The sequence below is a fragment of the Leptonychotes weddellii genome, chromosome 9 (genome assembly GCF_054177405.1).
Source record: "Leptonychotes weddellii isolate Sample4059 chromosome 9, ASM5417740v2, whole genome shotgun sequence".
Taxonomy (NCBI): domain Eukaryota; kingdom Metazoa; phylum Chordata; class Mammalia; order Carnivora; family Phocidae; genus Leptonychotes; species Leptonychotes weddellii.
In genome coordinates this window covers 77362881-77381945 of record NC_138377.1, presented here as the reverse complement: position 1 = coordinate 77381945, position 19065 = coordinate 77362881, and the positions used below count along the sequence as shown (strand labels likewise).

Genomic DNA, 19065 nt, shown 5'->3' with positions numbered 1-19065 from the left:
ATCTGTAACTTTTTCGATCTGTCACTTTTAATATCCCTGCAGCCCCAGCAACAGTGGCAGAAAGGGAAGAGCGAGGCTCCCGCTCAAGTAAGATTGGTGAGGGCCTTCGTGAAGTCTGGGCATGATGACCTGCTGACCCTCCGGGAGTGTAGATGAGGGGTTGGTCAGCACACACTGCTTCACCGGCCAAGTCTGGCCTACAGCCTGATTTGTGTGGCCCAAGGAGCTCAAAATGGTGTTTATATTTTTTTAATGGTTAAAAAAAATAAGAAGAGTAAGAATATGCTATGAAAATTAAGTTGAACTTTACATTTCAGTGTACAGTGTTCGTCAAGCACAGCCATACTCCTTAGACCGTGGATCGTCTGGCTGCTTTCATGCCGCAGTCGCAGAGAGTAGAGGAGTTAGGACACATACAAAGAGATTGGCTCTCCGATCATTTATAGGAAGAGTTTGCCTGCCCCTGGTGTACACTGTTGTACCCTTTCAGGCTATAACAACATATATGGGTGCAGCAAACTTGTCCAGATCCTGTTGGAAGTTTGAGATGGGCCAATCTGAAGGTTACCTGAGCCACCAAAGGTTCTCTCCCTCCCTTTGTCTTTTTTATTTTCTATATCCTCCTCGGAGTTTGGGGCAGAAAGAGGAAGAGAGTGGCAAGATTTCAAATGTGCCATATGACCTAATGTACACTAGCAAAGCAGTTTTCTACCCCGAACACCAGGATCATTTAACAACACTTTTCAAGGGGTGCCTGGGTGGCTCAGTCGGTTGAGTCCAACTCTTGGTATCAGCTCAGGTCATGAGCTCAGCATTGTGAGATCGAGCCCTGCATCGGGCTCCATGCTCAGCAGGAAGTCTGCTTGGGATTCTCTCCTTTCCATCTGCCCCCACCCTGCATATGTGCACGCTCTCTCTCTCTAAAAAAATGAATCAAAATACTTTTTTTTTTTTAAAGATTTTTTATTTATTTATTTGAGAGAGAGAGCATGAGAGGGGGGAGGGTCAGAGGGAGAAGCAGGCTCCCCGCTGAGCAGGGAGCCCGATGCGGGACTCGATCCCGGGACTCGATCCCGGGACTCCAGGATCATGACCTGAGCCAAAGGCAGTCGCTTAACCAACTGAGCCACCCAGGCGCCCCAAAATACTTTTCAATATAAAGGTTTATTTACTTGATTTTTAAATTTTAAGTTATGACAAAAGGGAAATTAAAATGTATATATGTCAAGTATCTCAGGTAGTTTGTGCCAACTGGGAGCTCACAAGTGAAAAATAACCTTTTATCTGTTAAATAAGATGAAAATTGGGGGGTTCCTGGGTGGCTCAGTCGGTGAAGTGTCTGCCTTGGGCTCAGGTCATGATCTCAGGGCCCTGTGATAGAGCCCCCCGTTGGGCTCCCTGCTCAGCAGGGGGTCTGCTTTTCCCTCTCCTCCCCGCTTGTGCTCGCTCTCGCTATCTCTGTTGCTCTTTCTCAAATAAAATCTTTAGAAAAAGAAAAGATGAAAATTGGTTATTGGGGTTTTAAAATACGTTCTTTAAAATTTTCCAGTCACTTAGGGAAAGATACATCTATTTTTGAAAATAATAATGATACATAGTTTTAGATAAGTTAATACTAGTGAGATGTTACATATTATTTGATTACTTACCTAGCTAGATCTATCTAAAATGTTGTGCCATTTTTTTTGGTCCACATCAGATGCTAAAATAAATTCTAAGTTGGGGTAACAGCCTTACAAACTCTTATTTATGCCAAACTTTTGGTTTTATTTATTAGAATAATGTTTGGTTATAATTCTTTTTTGTTTTGTTTTGTTTTGGTGGGCAGCAAAGGAAGGTTTATTGAGTGATAGCAAAGTGATAGTACAAAGCTCCCAAGGAGGGAGGGGACCCGAGAGGGTTGCCCGGTTATAACTCAATTCCATCTATGATCTATTATAATTGCTGTAAGCTATGAAATAGCCTAAGCATAAGCAGGAAGTATGAAGCTTTATGACTAAATATGATCTCTACATAAATCATCTGTTTAAGATTAATTAGGAGGTTTAAAAATCCAGCCTCAGTGAGATATTACCAAAGATCTCATCATTTTCAAGCAGCATTCTGGGTTAAGGCTCTCCTGTGACTTTTACAGAACATGAACTATAAAGTCTGGCGTATGGGTATTACCCAATAAATATAAAGATGATACTTTGTAATTTACCAAATAGCTTCCATGTCTCCTTTCCTGAACTTTTCAAAAATTCATTCTGGTTTGACTTTCAGATTCCTATTGTCAATGTTTTACTTGCCAGTTTCTGCATGTTGGTTTGTGGGGTTGGTTGGTTGGTTTGTTTTTTAACACTTCTGTTCTCTTTAACAGTTAAAAAATGCCATGGAAAAAGTGTGTGGGGGTTGGTTTTTCTACAAAATATATCGAGCTATTTCTTGGTAAGAAAGTAGGATTTTTTTTTAGAAGATTTTATTTATTTATTTATTTATTTATTTATTTATTTGAGACAGAAAGAGAGAGCACAGGGGGAGCTGCAGGCAGAAGCAGAGGGAGAAGCAGACTCCCCACTGAGCAGGGAGCCCGATGTGGGGCTCAGTCCCAGGAGCCTGGGGTCATGACCTGAGCCAAAGGCAGATGCTTAACCAACTGAGCCACCCAGGCGCCCCGGATTTTTTCTCTAATGGAAATTTTCAGAGACCCCATGAATGCAAGGCCAACCCTACAGCAAGACAGACCACCTCTGTTCCCTTGACTTTCCTAGGATTGCAGATCTGACCCCACCCTCTGTTATCTTTCCTCTACTTCCTTCCCAGAGGAATCCTGCTGACAGCATGAATTATTACAGGGGTATTTCCCTTAGACAATGATTCTAGTCAGGGCTTGAAAAAGTGAGGTGAAGATTAGAGTTTCCTGGACTTCCATTCATTAAATCATAGTCACCTGGGAAGGCTATGGACAAATCCTAGTTCCAACAGGCTCTTAATCACTTTACAGTTTGGCTGGAGTTTTCAGCATTATCTGAACACAAGCCCATTCCATCCTCTCTTTGCTTTTTTGTGTAAGAATGTTTTCCAAAGTCCACATTTTTATTAAAGCTCTAAGACAAAGCATTATATAATTCACAGTGTTTTAACCATTGATTCTGTATATAAATATATATATAAGTGTATATATATATATATGTGTGTATATATATATATATATGGTTTGAGAAGCATTCCCTAAGATACCATGATATTGAAATTGGGACATCTTAAAAAGTTGGCTCAATTGGTTAGAATTTTTTTTATAAGGTATATTGAGACTACTTTCAGATGCCATTCATTTTATAATCATTCAACCAAGAATTGATCTTTGAAGTCTTCACCTCCCTCCTACTGAACATGTTATAGACTAGAACACGAAATTCCTATGGATTTTTCAAATTAAACAGGAAATGAAACAATATTATGTTTTTGGAGAGCATCTTGGGTCATACCCTCACTCCTACAAATAGAAGATCAAACTCCTATTAGGGATGGCTTGAGAAACTGTGGCCAGTAGGATAAAATCCATCCTCTTGGTAAGGACCAAAAAATCCTTGTGATCTGGTGACAGCTCACTTCTCCACCGATAGTTCCATCCTTTCTACAACCACTACCCTACCCTCCATGCGTCAGCCATACTAAACTACAGTCAACTTTTGGTTAATGGGGGAAATACTTGCTAACATTTTTTTGAGGCTTTACAGCATTTCAGACACTGAACTGTGCACTTGATTAGGTAATTCTGATGATGGAATTTTGATGAATATTATAATCATTTTACAAATGAAGAAACTGAGACCAGGAGAAGTTAAGTACCTTGATGAAAGTCACGTAGGTAGAGTCATAATGCAGGAACAGAAGGTCACAGACAACTCTTAAATATAGTTATAACTAGTAAACAAGTGATACAAAAGGGATCCAGTGTAGACTAATGTAGTCAAAATCACAACCAAGTTTTAGATAATAGATGTATAAAAATAGTGGAAGTATAATAGTTCAGGAACACTCAACTTTCTATAATTTATATGCATGCTTGGCAAAAAAAGCCAGAAGTTTACTCTATTTCTTAATTGAGTTCTTGTTTTCTGAGGCACCAGAATGGTACTAAATCAGGTCTCAGCATGTTGTTCTCACTAGCCTTTCCTCTCTTCATTCCTCAGCCTTCACAGCCGTGACTGGGAAGGGTTGCAACCCAAACCATAGGGGCTGGGCTCCTTCTGGCCTTCCCTCGATAGCCTGCCACTGCTTTGCTCCCAGGACAGTGCACTTCTGTGTCCGCACCTGGTCTTGTTTGTGAGGGGAGGGGCTGTTTCACATTACAGTCAACATACATTGGGACCCGCTGGTCACAGCCAGCCCCCAAATCTTAAGTCAATGCTTACATTGCTTGGGGAGAGGGAAAGGTGGTTAAATCAAGGAGAAGGGGTTGTGCCCACCACTGGACTATCACCGAGACAGGATTAAGACCAAGAAACAGCTCAGAAATTCTACACTGAGAATGTGAACCATGGGAAACAACAAAAACACAAGCCTCCAATAATTCACAGAAATTTCCAGGAAGTCAGTGAACTTCCCACAAGCCATGGAATTTTGGGTTAAAGCTGATCTCATCTGGGTTGGGAGTGGGTAAGATCTAGTAGATATCTTGGGTTAGTTAGTAGATAGCTCCAAACCAAACAGATGCTTTCTCTGTGAGCTCACACAGAGGTATGGACTCAGAGCAGGCTGTTTAGATTTCCATCCTGGCCCTCCCTTCCTAACAGTGAGATTTTGGGAAAACTTATTGAACTTCTCTGTGCCTCAGTGTCTCTGTCTGCAAAACAGTAATATTAACTGTCCCTACCTCATGTGACTTTTATGAGGATTAAATGAGCTAGATAGTGAAAGTGCAGAGAACACATCATTATTACTACAAGTTTATCCCTTCACAGATGCACTGCCTTGGGTGCCTGGGTGGCTCAGTCTGTTGAACGTCTGCCTTCGACTCGGGTCATAATCCCAGGGTCCTGGGATCGAGTCCCACATTGGGCTCCTTGCCTCTGCCTCTCTGTCTCTCATAAATAAATAAATAAAATCTCAAAAAAAAAAAAATGCACTGCCTATTATTTTTTTTTTTACTTGACTAACTGAGCAGCGCCGGTCTTGCAGCTCATAGAACAAGGCAAATTTTCTTAGCTTCTGCTCCTTTGCCCCTTCTTTATCTGGAAGATCATTTCCCCAAGTTCTTGACCTCACAAAACGCAGCTCATCCTTAAAGACTCTCCTCGGGCATCATCTCCAGAAAGCCTTCCTTGCTCTCCCTATGTGAATTAGGTCTGTGCCCACCTCCCCGATTTGGTCCCTGTGGGAGCCACCGCTGTCTGATGACCCACAAGCCCCTTGGGGAGGGACATAGGTCTTCTCTTTGAATTTCCAGTGTTGGAGACGCAGGAGGCCTGTGTGAATGTTCCCACAGTTGGAAATTCCACATCCACTAAATACCTATTTTTGCATGCAAATTTTTTTAAGGAGCCCTAAGAACCCCCATTGTCAATGCTGTAATCTTTTTCCCATAATGTAACTGAAACCCTAGCGTAAACCAGCTCCTCTGAAAAAAATGTTCCAGATTGGCCATCTCCCAATAACAGAGAATTGGTTTCTTTATTCTTAGGGTATGTATAATTACAGCACAGCTATTCAAGAATTTCTGGTTCTTTTCTGTGTCTCTTTAAGATTACAATAGAAGTGAGACACTCTTCTGAAACACCCCAGACAATTACACAATTAACTGCAACTAAATTGCTGTTAACAGCTAGCAGTTATTAGCACTTACAGAACCTGATCATCTCCAGGAGCCCCGTGGGAGCCCCGAGCTAGCTCCTGTCAATTCCAGTCTTGCTGGTGACAGCTTGTTCCTTTTACAAAGACGCTTTATTCTTAGAAGATGAACAGGAACTATTTTCAGCTTGAAATCGGGGAACAGCTCACACTACTTTGAAAGTACTGATGGAGTTTAAATCGATCTTTATTCTCACTGTTAAAACGGATAACCAAGTATACACGAATCCACTGGAGTAAGAGACAGAAGAAGGGACCCTGGTCTCAGCTTTGCTAGGCATGTCTCATTGGACAAGTTACTCTGTTTTGCAGGGCTTCAGTCTGGCTGTCTGAATAATAATAATATCAATAACAATAATAAAGCCCTGATTGAATGCTTAGCACTGTATGTGCCAGGCACTGGCTCTAAAAGCTTTTCGGGTTTTCGGGAATCCTACCGAACAACCCTATGAGTTATTATCACCCCGGTTTGGCTGATGAGGAAACGGAGACAAGGAGAGGTTAAGAAACTTGCCCAAGGTCAGCCAATAAGTGGCTGAGCTGGGATTCAAATCCAGGCAGGCTGGCTCCAGCATCCATGCTCTCCGCCTTTCTGGCGAGATGGGTGGGAGCGGGGACGACCTTCTAAATGAGCTAATGCAGTTTCGTGACGCTCTCCGAGGGCCCGCGGTGGCTGCTCTCGGCCACAGCAAGAACCTGCCTGCGTGCGCAGCTGCGGGGTGGGACGACTGTGACGAGGCCCACAGCAGGAACGTGCCTGCTTCATCAGTAAGTGCGCCACGGGATGGACAGGTTACCTGGACTCTGACCTCATCTCTGCCAGAACTGCCCGAGGCTGACCAATATTTTTTGCAATTAGAGACCCCAAGGGGCTCTGCTCTTACTGCCTCCTCTCTTGGGTACTTTGTTGGTGAGAAGTTAAGGAGAGGTGTGAGGGCAGGGAAAAGGTTTGGAGGCAGCCTGTGGGGGTTCAAATTCAGCTCGGTGAGCTTAATCACTGGGTGACCTGAGCAAGCACCTAGACCTCCCAGCTGTACAAGGTAACACCCTAGATGTCACAGGCTTGCTTAGGGGTGAACTATTATGATGTCCATAAAATGTCTAGCACGATGCTTGCTGTTCAGTAAATTGCCCTCTCCTTCCCCGCTCCCTACTCCCTCCGTGAGAAATCGCAAGTGTCCCTCCTAGACATAGCTACTTAGTATAATTCAGGTAGACTCTCACACCAGGGATTCATGTAAGGATGGAAAGCAACTGTTATCTGAGATTTTATGTCAGGCCATTTCATACCCATCAGCCTCTTCTCACCGGGGCGGAAGTAACCCCGAGTTTACATTCCGGTTCCATCAGTAGGAACTTGGGTAAATTACTTGACCTCTTTGCGCTCTGTTTTTTTCCTTGTTAAAGTGGGGGTCATAACGTTAGCTGGTCTCAGGACTGTTGTGAGAACTCCGTGGAGTAATGACAGCACAGAGCGTCTGGCTCAGGCTGGGTGCTCACTGAACAGCGGCTGAAGCTGCCATTATTCCCGTTTTGGTCTCCTGAGCTTCCCTGGCCTCACCAGAAGCTTTCCTGATGCCCTACAAACAACTTCAAAGTCACGACTTCAATACACAGTTGAGATGCAGGATCTGCTCCCCAAGTGAGTGAGTCGTAACCACGCCAGCACAGATCATGGCCTCTCACGGCACTGCACTTCCTTCCACCAAAATCCTGGGCGTGGGGCTGCTTCTGGCCAAAGCCTCCACAAGCAGAAAGTGTGAGTCACGAGCAGAAGGACCTAAAAATTCTTAGGAAGATTCTTTGGCTTAATACACCCACACCCACTAAATCAGGACCTAAAAATAGTTTTTCTCTAGCGGGAAACATCAGCAGAGATGTGTCTATATGGTGTCGCAGGGACAGAGTGCAGGCTCAGATTGTGGGGAGTTCCCATGAGCTGATCACTCCCTGTAGGGCCCCCACCATGTCCCTAGGACAGGCGCAATTAGTCCTAGCACAGCACCTTCCTCCCTCCACCCCCCGCGCAGGCAATGTCCCCCACTACCTGAAACACCAAATTCACCAACTGCCCTGCTGTTCTCCAAACACACCATCATCCCTGTACTTGCTTCTGATTCTCACAGGCTACATCAGTAGGAGAGGAAGAGGCTTCATCCTTCATCCTAACCCACACCCCACCTGGGGCCATCCCAACAGCCTAAGCAGACTTGAACTACTCTACTTTATAATCACGCTGGATTCTTCCTCTCCCTCCTCAGTGGACTTCATACGCCCATAACCCAGCCAACAGAGTCCACTAGACGGTAAGCACCTCAAGGACAGGGTCCACCCCATCTTGCCCCATCCCATCCTTAGTGTCTAGCACAATGAGTGGCACAAAGCGGGTCTCAATAGATCTTCGCTGCATGAATGATGAATGAATAAATCCTCAGTTAGAGAAGCAGTCAAAGTCTCTCCCCAGTACAGAATCATGGGAGTAATAAATACCTTCTAGAACTGTGCTGCCCAATGTGGTAGCCACTAGCTACATCTGGCCATTGAAATTTTAATTACGATTAATTAAAATTAAATAACACTGTCAAGTTACACCTATGATATGCTCCAGCCATTCCATTCCTAGATACATACCTAAGAAAAATGAAAGCAGGGCGCTTGGGTGGCTCAGATGGTTAAGCGTCTGCCTTCGGCTCAGGTCATGATCCCAGGGTCCTGGGATCGAGTCCCGCATCGGGCTCCCTGCTCAATGGGGAGCCTGCTTCTCCCTCTGCCTCCCTCTCTCTCTCTCTGTCTCTCATGAATAAATAAATAAAATCTTAAAAAAAAAAAATGAAAGCATATGTCCACACACAGACCCGTGTAATGATGTACATAGTAACTTTATTTGCACCCGCTCAAAACTGGAGAAAAGAAGCAAATGTCCATCTACAGATGAATGGATTAAAAAAACTGTAGTATATCCATACACCAGACTACTACTGAGTGATAAATTTTGGAATGAACTATCGATACACACAACATGGAAGAATCGTTGAATAATTATGCCAAGCAAGTAAAGTTGACAAAAAATAAATATTGGATAATTCCACTTATATAAAATTCAAACTAATCTATACTGACTGAAAGCAGGTCAGCGGTTGCCTGGGGATGGACAGAACAGCATAAGGCACTGCCTGGGTAGCTCAGTCAGTTAGACATCTGCCTTCAGCTCAGCTCACAATCTCAGGGTCCTGGGATCAAGTCCCACATTGGGCTCCCTGCTCAGCGGGGAGTCTGCTTCTCCCTCTCCCTCTGCCCCTCCCCCTGCTTGTGCTCTCTCTCTCTTCTCTCAAATAAAAAAATAAAATATTCAAAAAAAAAAAAAAAAAGACCAGCAAAGGGCGAGAGGGAAGGATTACAAAGGCATGTGAGGGGACCCTGGGCTGAGAGATATGCTCATTGTCTCAACTGTGTGATGATTGTTTCACAGGTATGGGTATCATTCACATACCAAATATTATTATTATTATTATTTTTAAAGATTTTATTTATTTATTTGACAGAGAGAGACACAGTGAGAGAGGGAACACAAGCAGGGGGAGTGGGAGAGGGAAAAGCAGGCTTCCCGCCGAGCAGGGAGCCCGACGCGGGACTCGATCCCAGGACCCTGGGATCATGACCTGAGCCGAAGGCAGACGCTTAACAACTGAGTCACCCAGGCGCCCAACATACCAAATATTATTAAACTGTACTTTTTAAATATGTGCAGGGTATTGTTTGTCAACTATATCTCAGTTAAAATTGAGCGTTAAAAAACTTCAATAAAACTAAAAATTCAGTTCTGAAGTCACTTGAGCCACATTTCAAGCACTCAATAGCTTTATGTGGCTTGTGGCTACCACACTGGACAGCAAAGATATAGAACATTCCCAGCAGTGCAGAAAGTATCAGATCCACAAGGGCCTCAGAAGCCATCTGCGCAAGCCTCCACCCGAGCATGAATCTGTTGCAAAATTCCTGGGCGGCCCCTGTGGCCTCCCCTGTTCCCGGGCCTCACCACACCCCAGCCTGCTTAGCCCCTGGGCAGGGTTCGCCAAGCTCTGGGTTCCCAGCCTCCTGGCCTTCAACCCTCCCTCCCTGGGATTCCTGCCCTCTCACCCCTTCGCCCTCAGTAGATATCTCAAATCTCTCAGCAAAGTAAACCTCCCTGGATCTGGCCCTGCCTACTTCCCTCCCTGCCTCGCAACCAAAGTCAGGCAAGCAAGCGTGGGGCGTCTGTCTCTGCTTCTCCTCCTACTCACCCAGGTTTATTAGACTTCGGATTTTACTGCCTCCTCTTGACCAAATCTCTCCCCCAGTGCTCTTCCCAGTGACAACACCACCGGACGTATCTCAGCCTTTGAAGTTACTAGGTTTCAAGCTTTCTCTAATATCAATACATAAACTGTCATAAGGTTCAAAAATTAAGGCCATATAGAAGCGACACGGCAAACATCTCACTCTTCTGGTTCTCACTGTTCCCACTGTCCATCTCCCAATAAGAAACCACCTATCTTAGCTGCTGGGTGTCTTCTTCCAGAACTTACCCCTCCCCCAAACGCCCCATCGTCCCCCCACCCCGCCCGCACTCCCCCTCCCCCCGCACCCCCCCCTGCACCCCCTCAGTGCTCTCTTCATCCAGGAACTGCTCTCTCTCTGATCTTTCCTGCCCCTGAGAGTGCTTCCTCAGGCTTTTGCTTAGCTGACTTCTCACTGGATCTGCCAGCATTTTTCTTAAGGCTTTATTTTTTCCAGAGCAGTTTTAGGTTCACAGCAAAACTGAGTGGAAGGTACAAATTTCCCATAGACGCTGCCACTCACCCCTCCCCCAACCGAATGCACAGCCAGTATCAACATCCCCTGTCACGGTGGTTACAACTTTTTGCAATTGATGAGCCTCCATTGACACATCGTTGTCATCCAAAGTCCATAGTTTATATGAGGCTTCACTCTTTATGTTGTATCTTCTATGGGTTTGGACTAATTTATACTGACATGATCCTCCATTATCATATCATACAGAGTGGGGTCACTGCCACAGAAATCTTTTGTGCTCCACCTCTTCATCCAGCCCTCCTCCCTAACCCTCCTCAACCATGGATCCTCTTACTGTCTCCCTAGTTTAGCCTTTTCCAGAATGTCACACAAATGGAGTCATACAGTGTGTAGACTTCTCAGACTGGTTGCTGTCATTGAGTAATGTGTACTTAAGGTTCCTCTATGTCTTCTCATGGCTTGAGAGCTCATTTCTTTTTAGCACCAAAGACATTCCTGTGTCTTGAGGTACCACAGTTTCTTTATCCATTCACCTACGGAAGGACCCTGTTTTAAAAATCTACTGTTGGAAGGCCTGAGGAAACATGTCCTTTGGGGCCATGCTGGGTTGCTCTAGGTTGTTCAGGAGGACAGTTTGGCAAAGCTTATGAAACAAGACATTAAAAGAGCTGTACCCTTTGACCAAATTATTCCACTTGTGGACATTTTCCCTACAGAAAGAGTTCAAAAGAAAAAAAAGTCAAAACAGAATGTTTGCCTAAGGCCAGAATTCTCAGGGGGAAAGGACTGGAAGGAACCCCCCCCCCACCCCGAGGGTAGAATCGGAATTGCCTGGGGATTGTTTCAGGGCCAACACCTACTTCCGTCCTGCCCTGAGTTTCTGCTGTCTCCTTTCCACACTCTTGCCTCTACGCTCCTGGTCAGGCACCCCCCACACACACTTCCACTTTAAAATATTTACTTTTTAACTTTATAACTGAAGTGTTAAATATATTTTTAAGTGCTCCAATCAAAGATAAATTATCACAAAGTCAACACATCTCCTTTAGGCACACAGGTGAAGAAACCTAACGCTACCAACCCCAGAAGGCCTTCTCAAGCCGGGGCCCAATCCTGGCTTCCATCTTCCATGCCGGAGGTCACCAATATCCTGATATCTAACAGTGTAAACTGTTTTGTACCTTTATACACTTATTATCATATAGTGTGCATTATTTTATGCCTCACTTCCTTTGAAGCCAGGTTTTTTTGTTTGCTTTTGTTGTTATTGTTTTGCTGTTAGGAATTCCATTGCATTACTATATGACAATTTATTTATCCAGCCTATTTTTCATGGACATTTGGGGTTTCCAGTTCTGGCTACTACCAATAATGCTGTTATAAACAATCCTGTACACCTCTTCGTGTCCATGTGCACACGTTTGTGTTGGGTGTATACCAAGGACTCGGGTTGCTATGGTCTAGGGTATGTCAATGTTCAACTTTTTTTAGATAATGTTGAACAATTTTTCCAAGTTGTGTCAGTTTGATTTTCTCCAGCAGTAAGAGTACCTGTTGCCCCACGTTTTTGCCAATTCGGCATTGTTAGCCTTTCTGTTTTAACCATTCTGGAGGGTATGTGGTGGTAGTTCATTGTGGTTTTAATTTGCATCTCCCTGATGCAAAATGAGGTGAAATTTCTCCCCCTAGTGGGTAAAATCTGAATTACTTGGGAAATTTTTTTTGCTGTTTAAGTATTCAGTCTTCCACTATACTTGGGCCTTTCTCCACCTCTCTTCCTCCCCCAAGAGTCTAAGAATAAGAAGTTGACCATCTTTTATAAATTCATTGTCCATTGGATATCCTCTTTCATGAAGTGCCCCCTTAAAAGTCTCTTGCTCAATTTTCTTTTTTTAAGACATTTATTTATTTACTTGAGAGAGAGAGACAGAGATGGGGGGTGGGGGGGGAGCAGAGGGAGAGGGACAAGCAGACTCTATGCTGAGCACAGAGGCTGTTGTGGGGCTTGATCTCAGGACCCCGAGATCACTCTCTGAGAAGAAACCAAGAGTCAGATGCTTAAACAACCGAGGCACCCAGGCGCCCCTCTTGCTCATTTTTCTATTGCATTCTTTATATTAATTTTTAAGAGTTCTTTATGGATTCTGGCACAAATCCTTTGTTAGTTACACCTGTTGTTGCATACACCTTTTCCACCTTTTAACTTTCAAATCAACTCATTTTCACCTGTATGAACGAACAGGAGGCTCAATGCAAGTTCAATTTGTCATACTCAGAAGTGACCAGTAGGTGGCAATCTAGTCCCACATCTGAGCCTTCCACGGCCTATGCCCGAATTTCAGCTAAATCTCCCAAGATATTTTACAAGTAAGCAACATTAAAGGGTGAGAAATCAAACTTTAAACCATTATGCAGCTACACAGAATACAGATAGCACTGGGTTTCTTAAAGGGAACAACACATTAATCTTTTTTGCTCAGAATAAAGGAATAAAAAGGTCTTTACCAGAAGGCAGAAAAGCAGGGGTGAGGCTGTCCTCAGGCAGGGGGACACCAAGCAGAATCCATGGGAATATCCTCTGAGAGTAACCTGCAGGCTGATAAAAAAAAAACAAAAAGAGAATAAGTACCATGCACGGCATTGGGATACGGTTTCACTCTTTACAGAAGGTAGGCACCCATAGCACGGGGTCTGAGAGGACAGCAGAACTGGGGTTGGTGAAGGGCTAGAGAGATTTTTCCACCTCCTCTCCCTTTTTCCTTTTTTTTTTCCCCCATTAGTTATATCTTATGATTGCTGAAAACTGCCATGATGGGTCTCAGAACCCTAGCGGGAAACCAGTCCATGCGCTGTGATGGAAATGGCATTTGAAGAGTGAATGAACATGTTTGAACGAACATGAGGCCTCGTAAGTGATGAGCGGCCTGCCCACTCTGCCTCCCCTCAGAGTGGATGCTCCCCTTGAGCAGCCCCACGCTCGGTCTTGGAGAGACCTTCCATCTTCCTTCTCCTCCTCAACCCCCCTCCCCAATGAATGAATAAGGGAATGAATGAATGAATGAATGGGTGAATGACAAGGTCCTAGCCTTCCTGAGCTTAGAAAGCAGAGCATATAAACCCCACACTCAAAGGAAGACCCCAGAGAGAATGCAGAAGCCCTACAAGTAAGTAGAGGTAGCTCTTCTGAGAGGGAGCTAGGACGGAGCCTGGTGTGACAGGTTGCCTTGTGATGAGCTGTGATTATGGACAAGGGAAAGGTACCTTTGGCTGAGGGAAAGACATCAACCAGGGACCGAGACATACTTGGGATGTGGTGGAAGGTGACCTCTTTCCTCCAGCCTTCCCAATGGTCATTGACAGGAACAAGGAGCATCAAGCTAGAGATTCAACTCATTTCCTGGGGTAGCCAAGACTAAGTTTTCACTGCTGTGTGTCATCATCCCTGATGTCACCAAGACCTAGCGCAAAGACTCACACATTTAGAATGTGTCCAATGGACTCATCAGTGCTTTTCATTCTCTCTGTTGAGAAGTGAGCCCAGGTTGAGTTAGCAGCCTTGAAGCTCTCTTCATTTCCCACGTCCAGTCAGACCCAGCACTACCCGCCTCGCATTGCAGCCCATAATAAACAAACAAAAGAGGCTCTATTCCCTTTTGTTTTCTTCATTGCTCGGAAAGCAGGCTTGCCCCATCATCCCCAGTGTGGAAGTTCCAACCCTCACAAGATTTCACACCTTCAAAGACAAAGGGCATTGCGTCACTCAAACTTCCTAGCTCTGGGCTGTCAGGGTAGGTGTCCAGAGGCTGGGGTCTGGGTAAGCACAGGGCCCAGGGGTCCAGTACCAGGAAAGCACATGTTTGCAGGTGGGAGGGGGGCCCAGGCTCTGCTTCCTCTGGGTCTTACTCTAAACAGGGATGCTGAGGCTCGCTGCCCATCACCTGCCACCCAGACTGACGGTGCCCATGGCCCCGATAGGGGAGGATGCCAGAGGAGATCCACACTGGTGGAAATGTCCTCCCCTAAAATTTGGGGTTTGGGGTCTCCCCCTTTTCTCCTGGCCCAGGGAGCCCTCAGTGGTTTGCTGGGGCCAGTCTGCTGTACTGCTTGCAAGAGCTAACTGTTAAATTTCCAGGAATTTGGCAGACCAGCTGTTAAACAGCCACTATTTTAAAAATTAAATGATAAAAACTTACAAGAAAATAAGCTATACTTTTAAAAAACAATGAAGACTCAAAACTCCTCATTTCCTACTTAATTACAGGTTGTAATTATACATGCTCTCGAGGCTGTCCACCTGCCGTGTCTGCACAGCGGGAGTGTTATAGGAAAGTGTAAACACTGCATACTGTGTACTGCACGCCTCATCCCCTTCTGCATTCAGCCCTGTCATGTTCGTAGCCTGAAACTGGTCACAGCGGGAATAGTTACACCACAGAAATCAATCAATGCCACCCATCAGGGCTTTTTGCTCCATGTGCCCGTTAGACATCTACAGAGCTGGTGGCTCTCCCTGGCAGTAACAGTGGGGTGGTAATAATGAGGAGGGTGATGGGGGTGAGAGGAAGTCACAGGACCCCCTCAGTGCAGAGGTAGGAGCTGCTGGTGCTTCTCCAGCCCTCACTCACCCCTCAGCCCCCCGCTCCTTAAGAGTTGGGTTTTTGTGGGGGTTTTTTTGACAGAGAGATAGAGAGCACAGGCAGGGAGAGCGGCAGGGAGAAGGAGAAGCAGGCTCCCAGCCGAGCAGGGACACTGAGGCAGGGCTGGATCCCAGGACCCCAGGATCATGACCTGAGCCACCCAGGTGTCCATCATTCTGAATTTTTTTTTAAACATATTTTAAAATATTTTATTGAGAGAGAGAGACAACATGAGCCAGGAAAGATGGAGAGGGAGAAGCAGACTCCCCACTGAGCAGGGAGCCCGATGAGGGGCTCGATCCCAGGACCCTGGGATCATGACCTGAGTGGAAGGCAGATGCTTAACGACTGAGCCACCCAGGCGCTCCCAGCCCCTTCCTTCAAAGTCCTTCTCTCTGGGGCATCTCAGCCCTCTGTTCCACATCTTGCCACACTCTTGTTCTTTCCAGAACCTGCTGTTGCTGCAGACACTCTAATTTCTATCTCCCCCCTCTTTTTTTTTTTAAGTAAGTAGGCTCCTCACCCAGCGTGGAGCTCAATGCTGGGCTTGAACTCATGACCCTGAGATCAAGAGCTGAGCCGAGATCAAGAGTTGAATGCCTAAATGACTGAGCCACCCAGGGGCCCAGGCCTCCCCCACCCACCAATTTCTGTCACGAACCGGATGTCCCACAGGCACCCAAACTGAACCTAGTCCTCCAAACCTGCTGCTTCCCACAGGGTCCCACCTCAGGAAGAGGGAGCACTGAGCGTCAGCTGCCAAACCTAGGAGGCCTCCTTTGCTCAGTCCTCACTGCCCAGGGAGGACCCCTCCCTCCCACCCCCCACACCCCTCTTCCTTCCCCAGCCCTTCTCCCAGGCCTCTGACCACTGCTCCCCAAACTTAAATGTCTTTTTCTTGCATGTGCCCTATGTTTTAAAAGATGCATATCACATTGCATTTATTAAATAGTAATACCACCCACCCTTAAAGTTGTACATACAACGTCCAATCAGAATTTCATCCAGTAAACACCCACTGAGGAGTACTGTGTGCTGGGCACTGTGCCAGGCACAAAGGATGTGAAGGTGAATAGGGCCTGGCCCTGGGAGAGTCACATAAAGAGATCAGAAATCATAACAATGCCTCGAGGTAAGGACAGTGATGGAGGGTGCGCACAGTGCTGCGGGACTTCGGTGGGTAAACCTGCCAAACCCACCAGCCTGGGCATCCTGCTGGCCACCTCAGTCTCCCTCACTCCTAATGCCCAGGTGCTCCCCGGCCCCTAGAGCACATCTCCCTGAACTCTCAAGTCTGTGCAGTCCCCTCATCTCCACAGCCATGGCTGGATTTAGGTCACCAGCCTCTGCCACCTGGACTCTGGCTCCAGCCATTCTCCAGACAAAGCCAAAAAGGGATTCCTAGAGCACAAAGCTGACCAAGTCATTCCCCTATTTAAAACCTTCAGTGGCGGGGCGCCTGGGTGGCTCAGTCTTTAAGCGCCTGCCTCCGGCTCAGGCCATGATCCCAGATCCTGGGATCAAGCCCCGCATCAGGCTCCCTGCTCCACGGGAAGACTGCTTCTGCCTCTCCCACTCCCTCTGCTTGTGTTCCTGCTCTCACTGTCTCTTTCTCTCTGTCAAGTAAATAAAAGCTTTAAAAAAAAAAAAAATCATTACTCTTTAGGAAAAATAAAAGAAACCTTCAGTGGCTCCCAATTATCCGAAGATAACACCCAAACTCATTAGCACAGCTTCACAGCCCTTTCTGACTTGACCTCATATTAACATGAGAATCATTTCCCATTTACTTGTTCACTTAATACCAGTTTCATTGAACACTTGTTATGTGCTAGGCTTTGTGCAGAGCACAGGAATTCTGCAGAGAAGATAATGCACACCATTCCCTCTCCTGCAGCTTGTGGTCTAGCAGGGGGGACAGAGAGTAAACAGAGATGTATACGGATAATTGAATGCAGTTGTTGGGAGTCAGCTGTCTGCTCACCACAATCAGCATCTCTGCCTTCTGCCTAGGCTGTTCCTTTTCCTGAAATGCCTCCCTCCTTCAGTTGGCCAATCTCTCTAGCTGTCCAGGTCTCAGCTCAGGGTCCTCTCCTCATGAGAGTCTTCCCTGAACCTTCCAGGTGGTTCCATGGGATCCTGCTCTCCTGTACAGAGTGAGCACAGGGCTCAGCGCTGTCAACTCTCAGTAAGTGCTGGCTGTGTGAATGCCTGCCAGGTCTTTTAATCCATCCACACCTAAAAAAAGTGTTTGCATTTTAAAAAAGTAATATAATATTTATCTTAGTATCTATCATATATTCAGAAAAATGGTGGAGCCTCATGCTAGTAAAGGTATAAGGAAATATTTCTCAAAACAAGGATGTGTGTGAACCTGAGGACTTCACGGTGACTATGACTAAGCAGGAGACAGGGCTGGTCCCCTGGGAGGCCCAGTGAGGTGCCCAGCCCCGCTTTCCTTAGGCTCACAGCCCAGGGGCCCTGCTGAACTTCCACTATCACCCACCACCCTCCCCCCTGGAGCCTGGTATCTGCCCCTGGGCTTAACCCCCTGAACTACACTATGCTGGGGGACCCACGGGCAGCTGGGAAAGGAGGGAACCCCCATGGGGGCTGGAGCAGCTGGACCCCAGCTGCATTCTAGCACTTTACCCTGGGCAGCCTCACCGAGGCGTGTGGACTCCGATCTGCTGGGCCTGGCTGGGAACTCCACTCCCCCACGTCCAGTCCGGGCCTTGGGGCTGAGGCCAGGTCTCCCAGCAGCACTGGTGAGCCTTGTCTCCCACCCACTCTCAAAAGCCTCTTGCCCCCTCTGGAGGAGGCTTCGTTCTGTCTGAAAGCCCCCACCTGCAGCTGCTTACCCTCCAAATCCCAAGCTGCTCCCCTGAGCTTCCTCTTCCCATGGAGTCAGAGTTGGAAGATCACCTGGTGCACGCCCTATGTTTTACAGCTGATGAAGCTGAAGGGCATCAAGTGCCCAAGGTCCCAGAGCTGGTAAGGGCAGAGCTGTGTTTTAAAACAAACAGAAAGGGCAGCATCCTGACTCCACAGCCAGCCCAGGGCCCCTTCCAAGAGGCTGCCCCGGCTTTTCCAGCTGGTCTGAACCCGACAGTTTGCCTCCACCAAATAGAAACTCTCAGGAATCATCACCGCCCCCACCCTACACCCTCTTGCACACCCACTCTCCTTCATCTGACCTTCCGTCTCAGAAGTAGGGGCAAAGCTTGCTCTCACCCCACAGGCCTCTCCCAGGCCGGGACACCCAGTGTCAGGACTCACCGGAGGAAGGAGCGGCTGCCAAACGGCTTTACAGAAGGAAACTAGCACAGTGTGCTCTGTTTACCTCCCTGGCTCACAAACATGACTGGGCCCTCCCTGCCTGACAGGGTAAAGCTCCGTCCTGGGAGCCCAGCCCTCAAGCCTCTGCCATTCGGGCCACAACCTGCTTGTCCTGCCTCATCTCCCACCACTCCTGACCCCAAGCTCTCTCCTCTCATAGCAAACCATCCTCAGATTGCACCACACCCTCCAGGCCTCTCTGGCTTTGTCGGTGCTGTTCCCTCTGTCTTTAATGCCCTTCCCTGCATCTCCATAGAGCAAGCTCCTTCTCATTAGACCCAGCTTAAAGGTCATCTCCCATCCTCTGTGCAGACGCATCCCACCCCCCATCGCCGTGTGCTGGGAGTGCTTCTGTGCCATCTTTATAGCATAATAAAGAAGATACAAGCTCATGAATCTGTGTCCTCCCTAGACTCTCAACTCCTCAGTGACAGCACTTTTATCTTTATCTTCAAATTCT

The 19065-nt window shown here is 46.6% G+C and overlaps 1 protein-coding gene across 1 annotated transcript in view; it reads right to left on the bottom strand.

The window, feature by feature from the left end:
• The window catches only part of LOC102749990 (uncharacterized), a 106904-nt gene extending 87839 nt beyond the window's left edge, over positions 1-19065 (bottom strand). The window contains exons 1-2 of the mRNA XM_081831041.1: positions 18128-19065; positions 13135-13225 (exon numbers count right to left, since the gene is read on the bottom strand). Of these exons, the coding sequence (XP_081687167.1) occupies positions 13135-13225; positions 18128-18169 (133 nt within the window). The 5' untranslated portion in view covers positions 18170-19065. The remainder of the gene's footprint in view (positions 1-13134; positions 13226-18127) is intronic.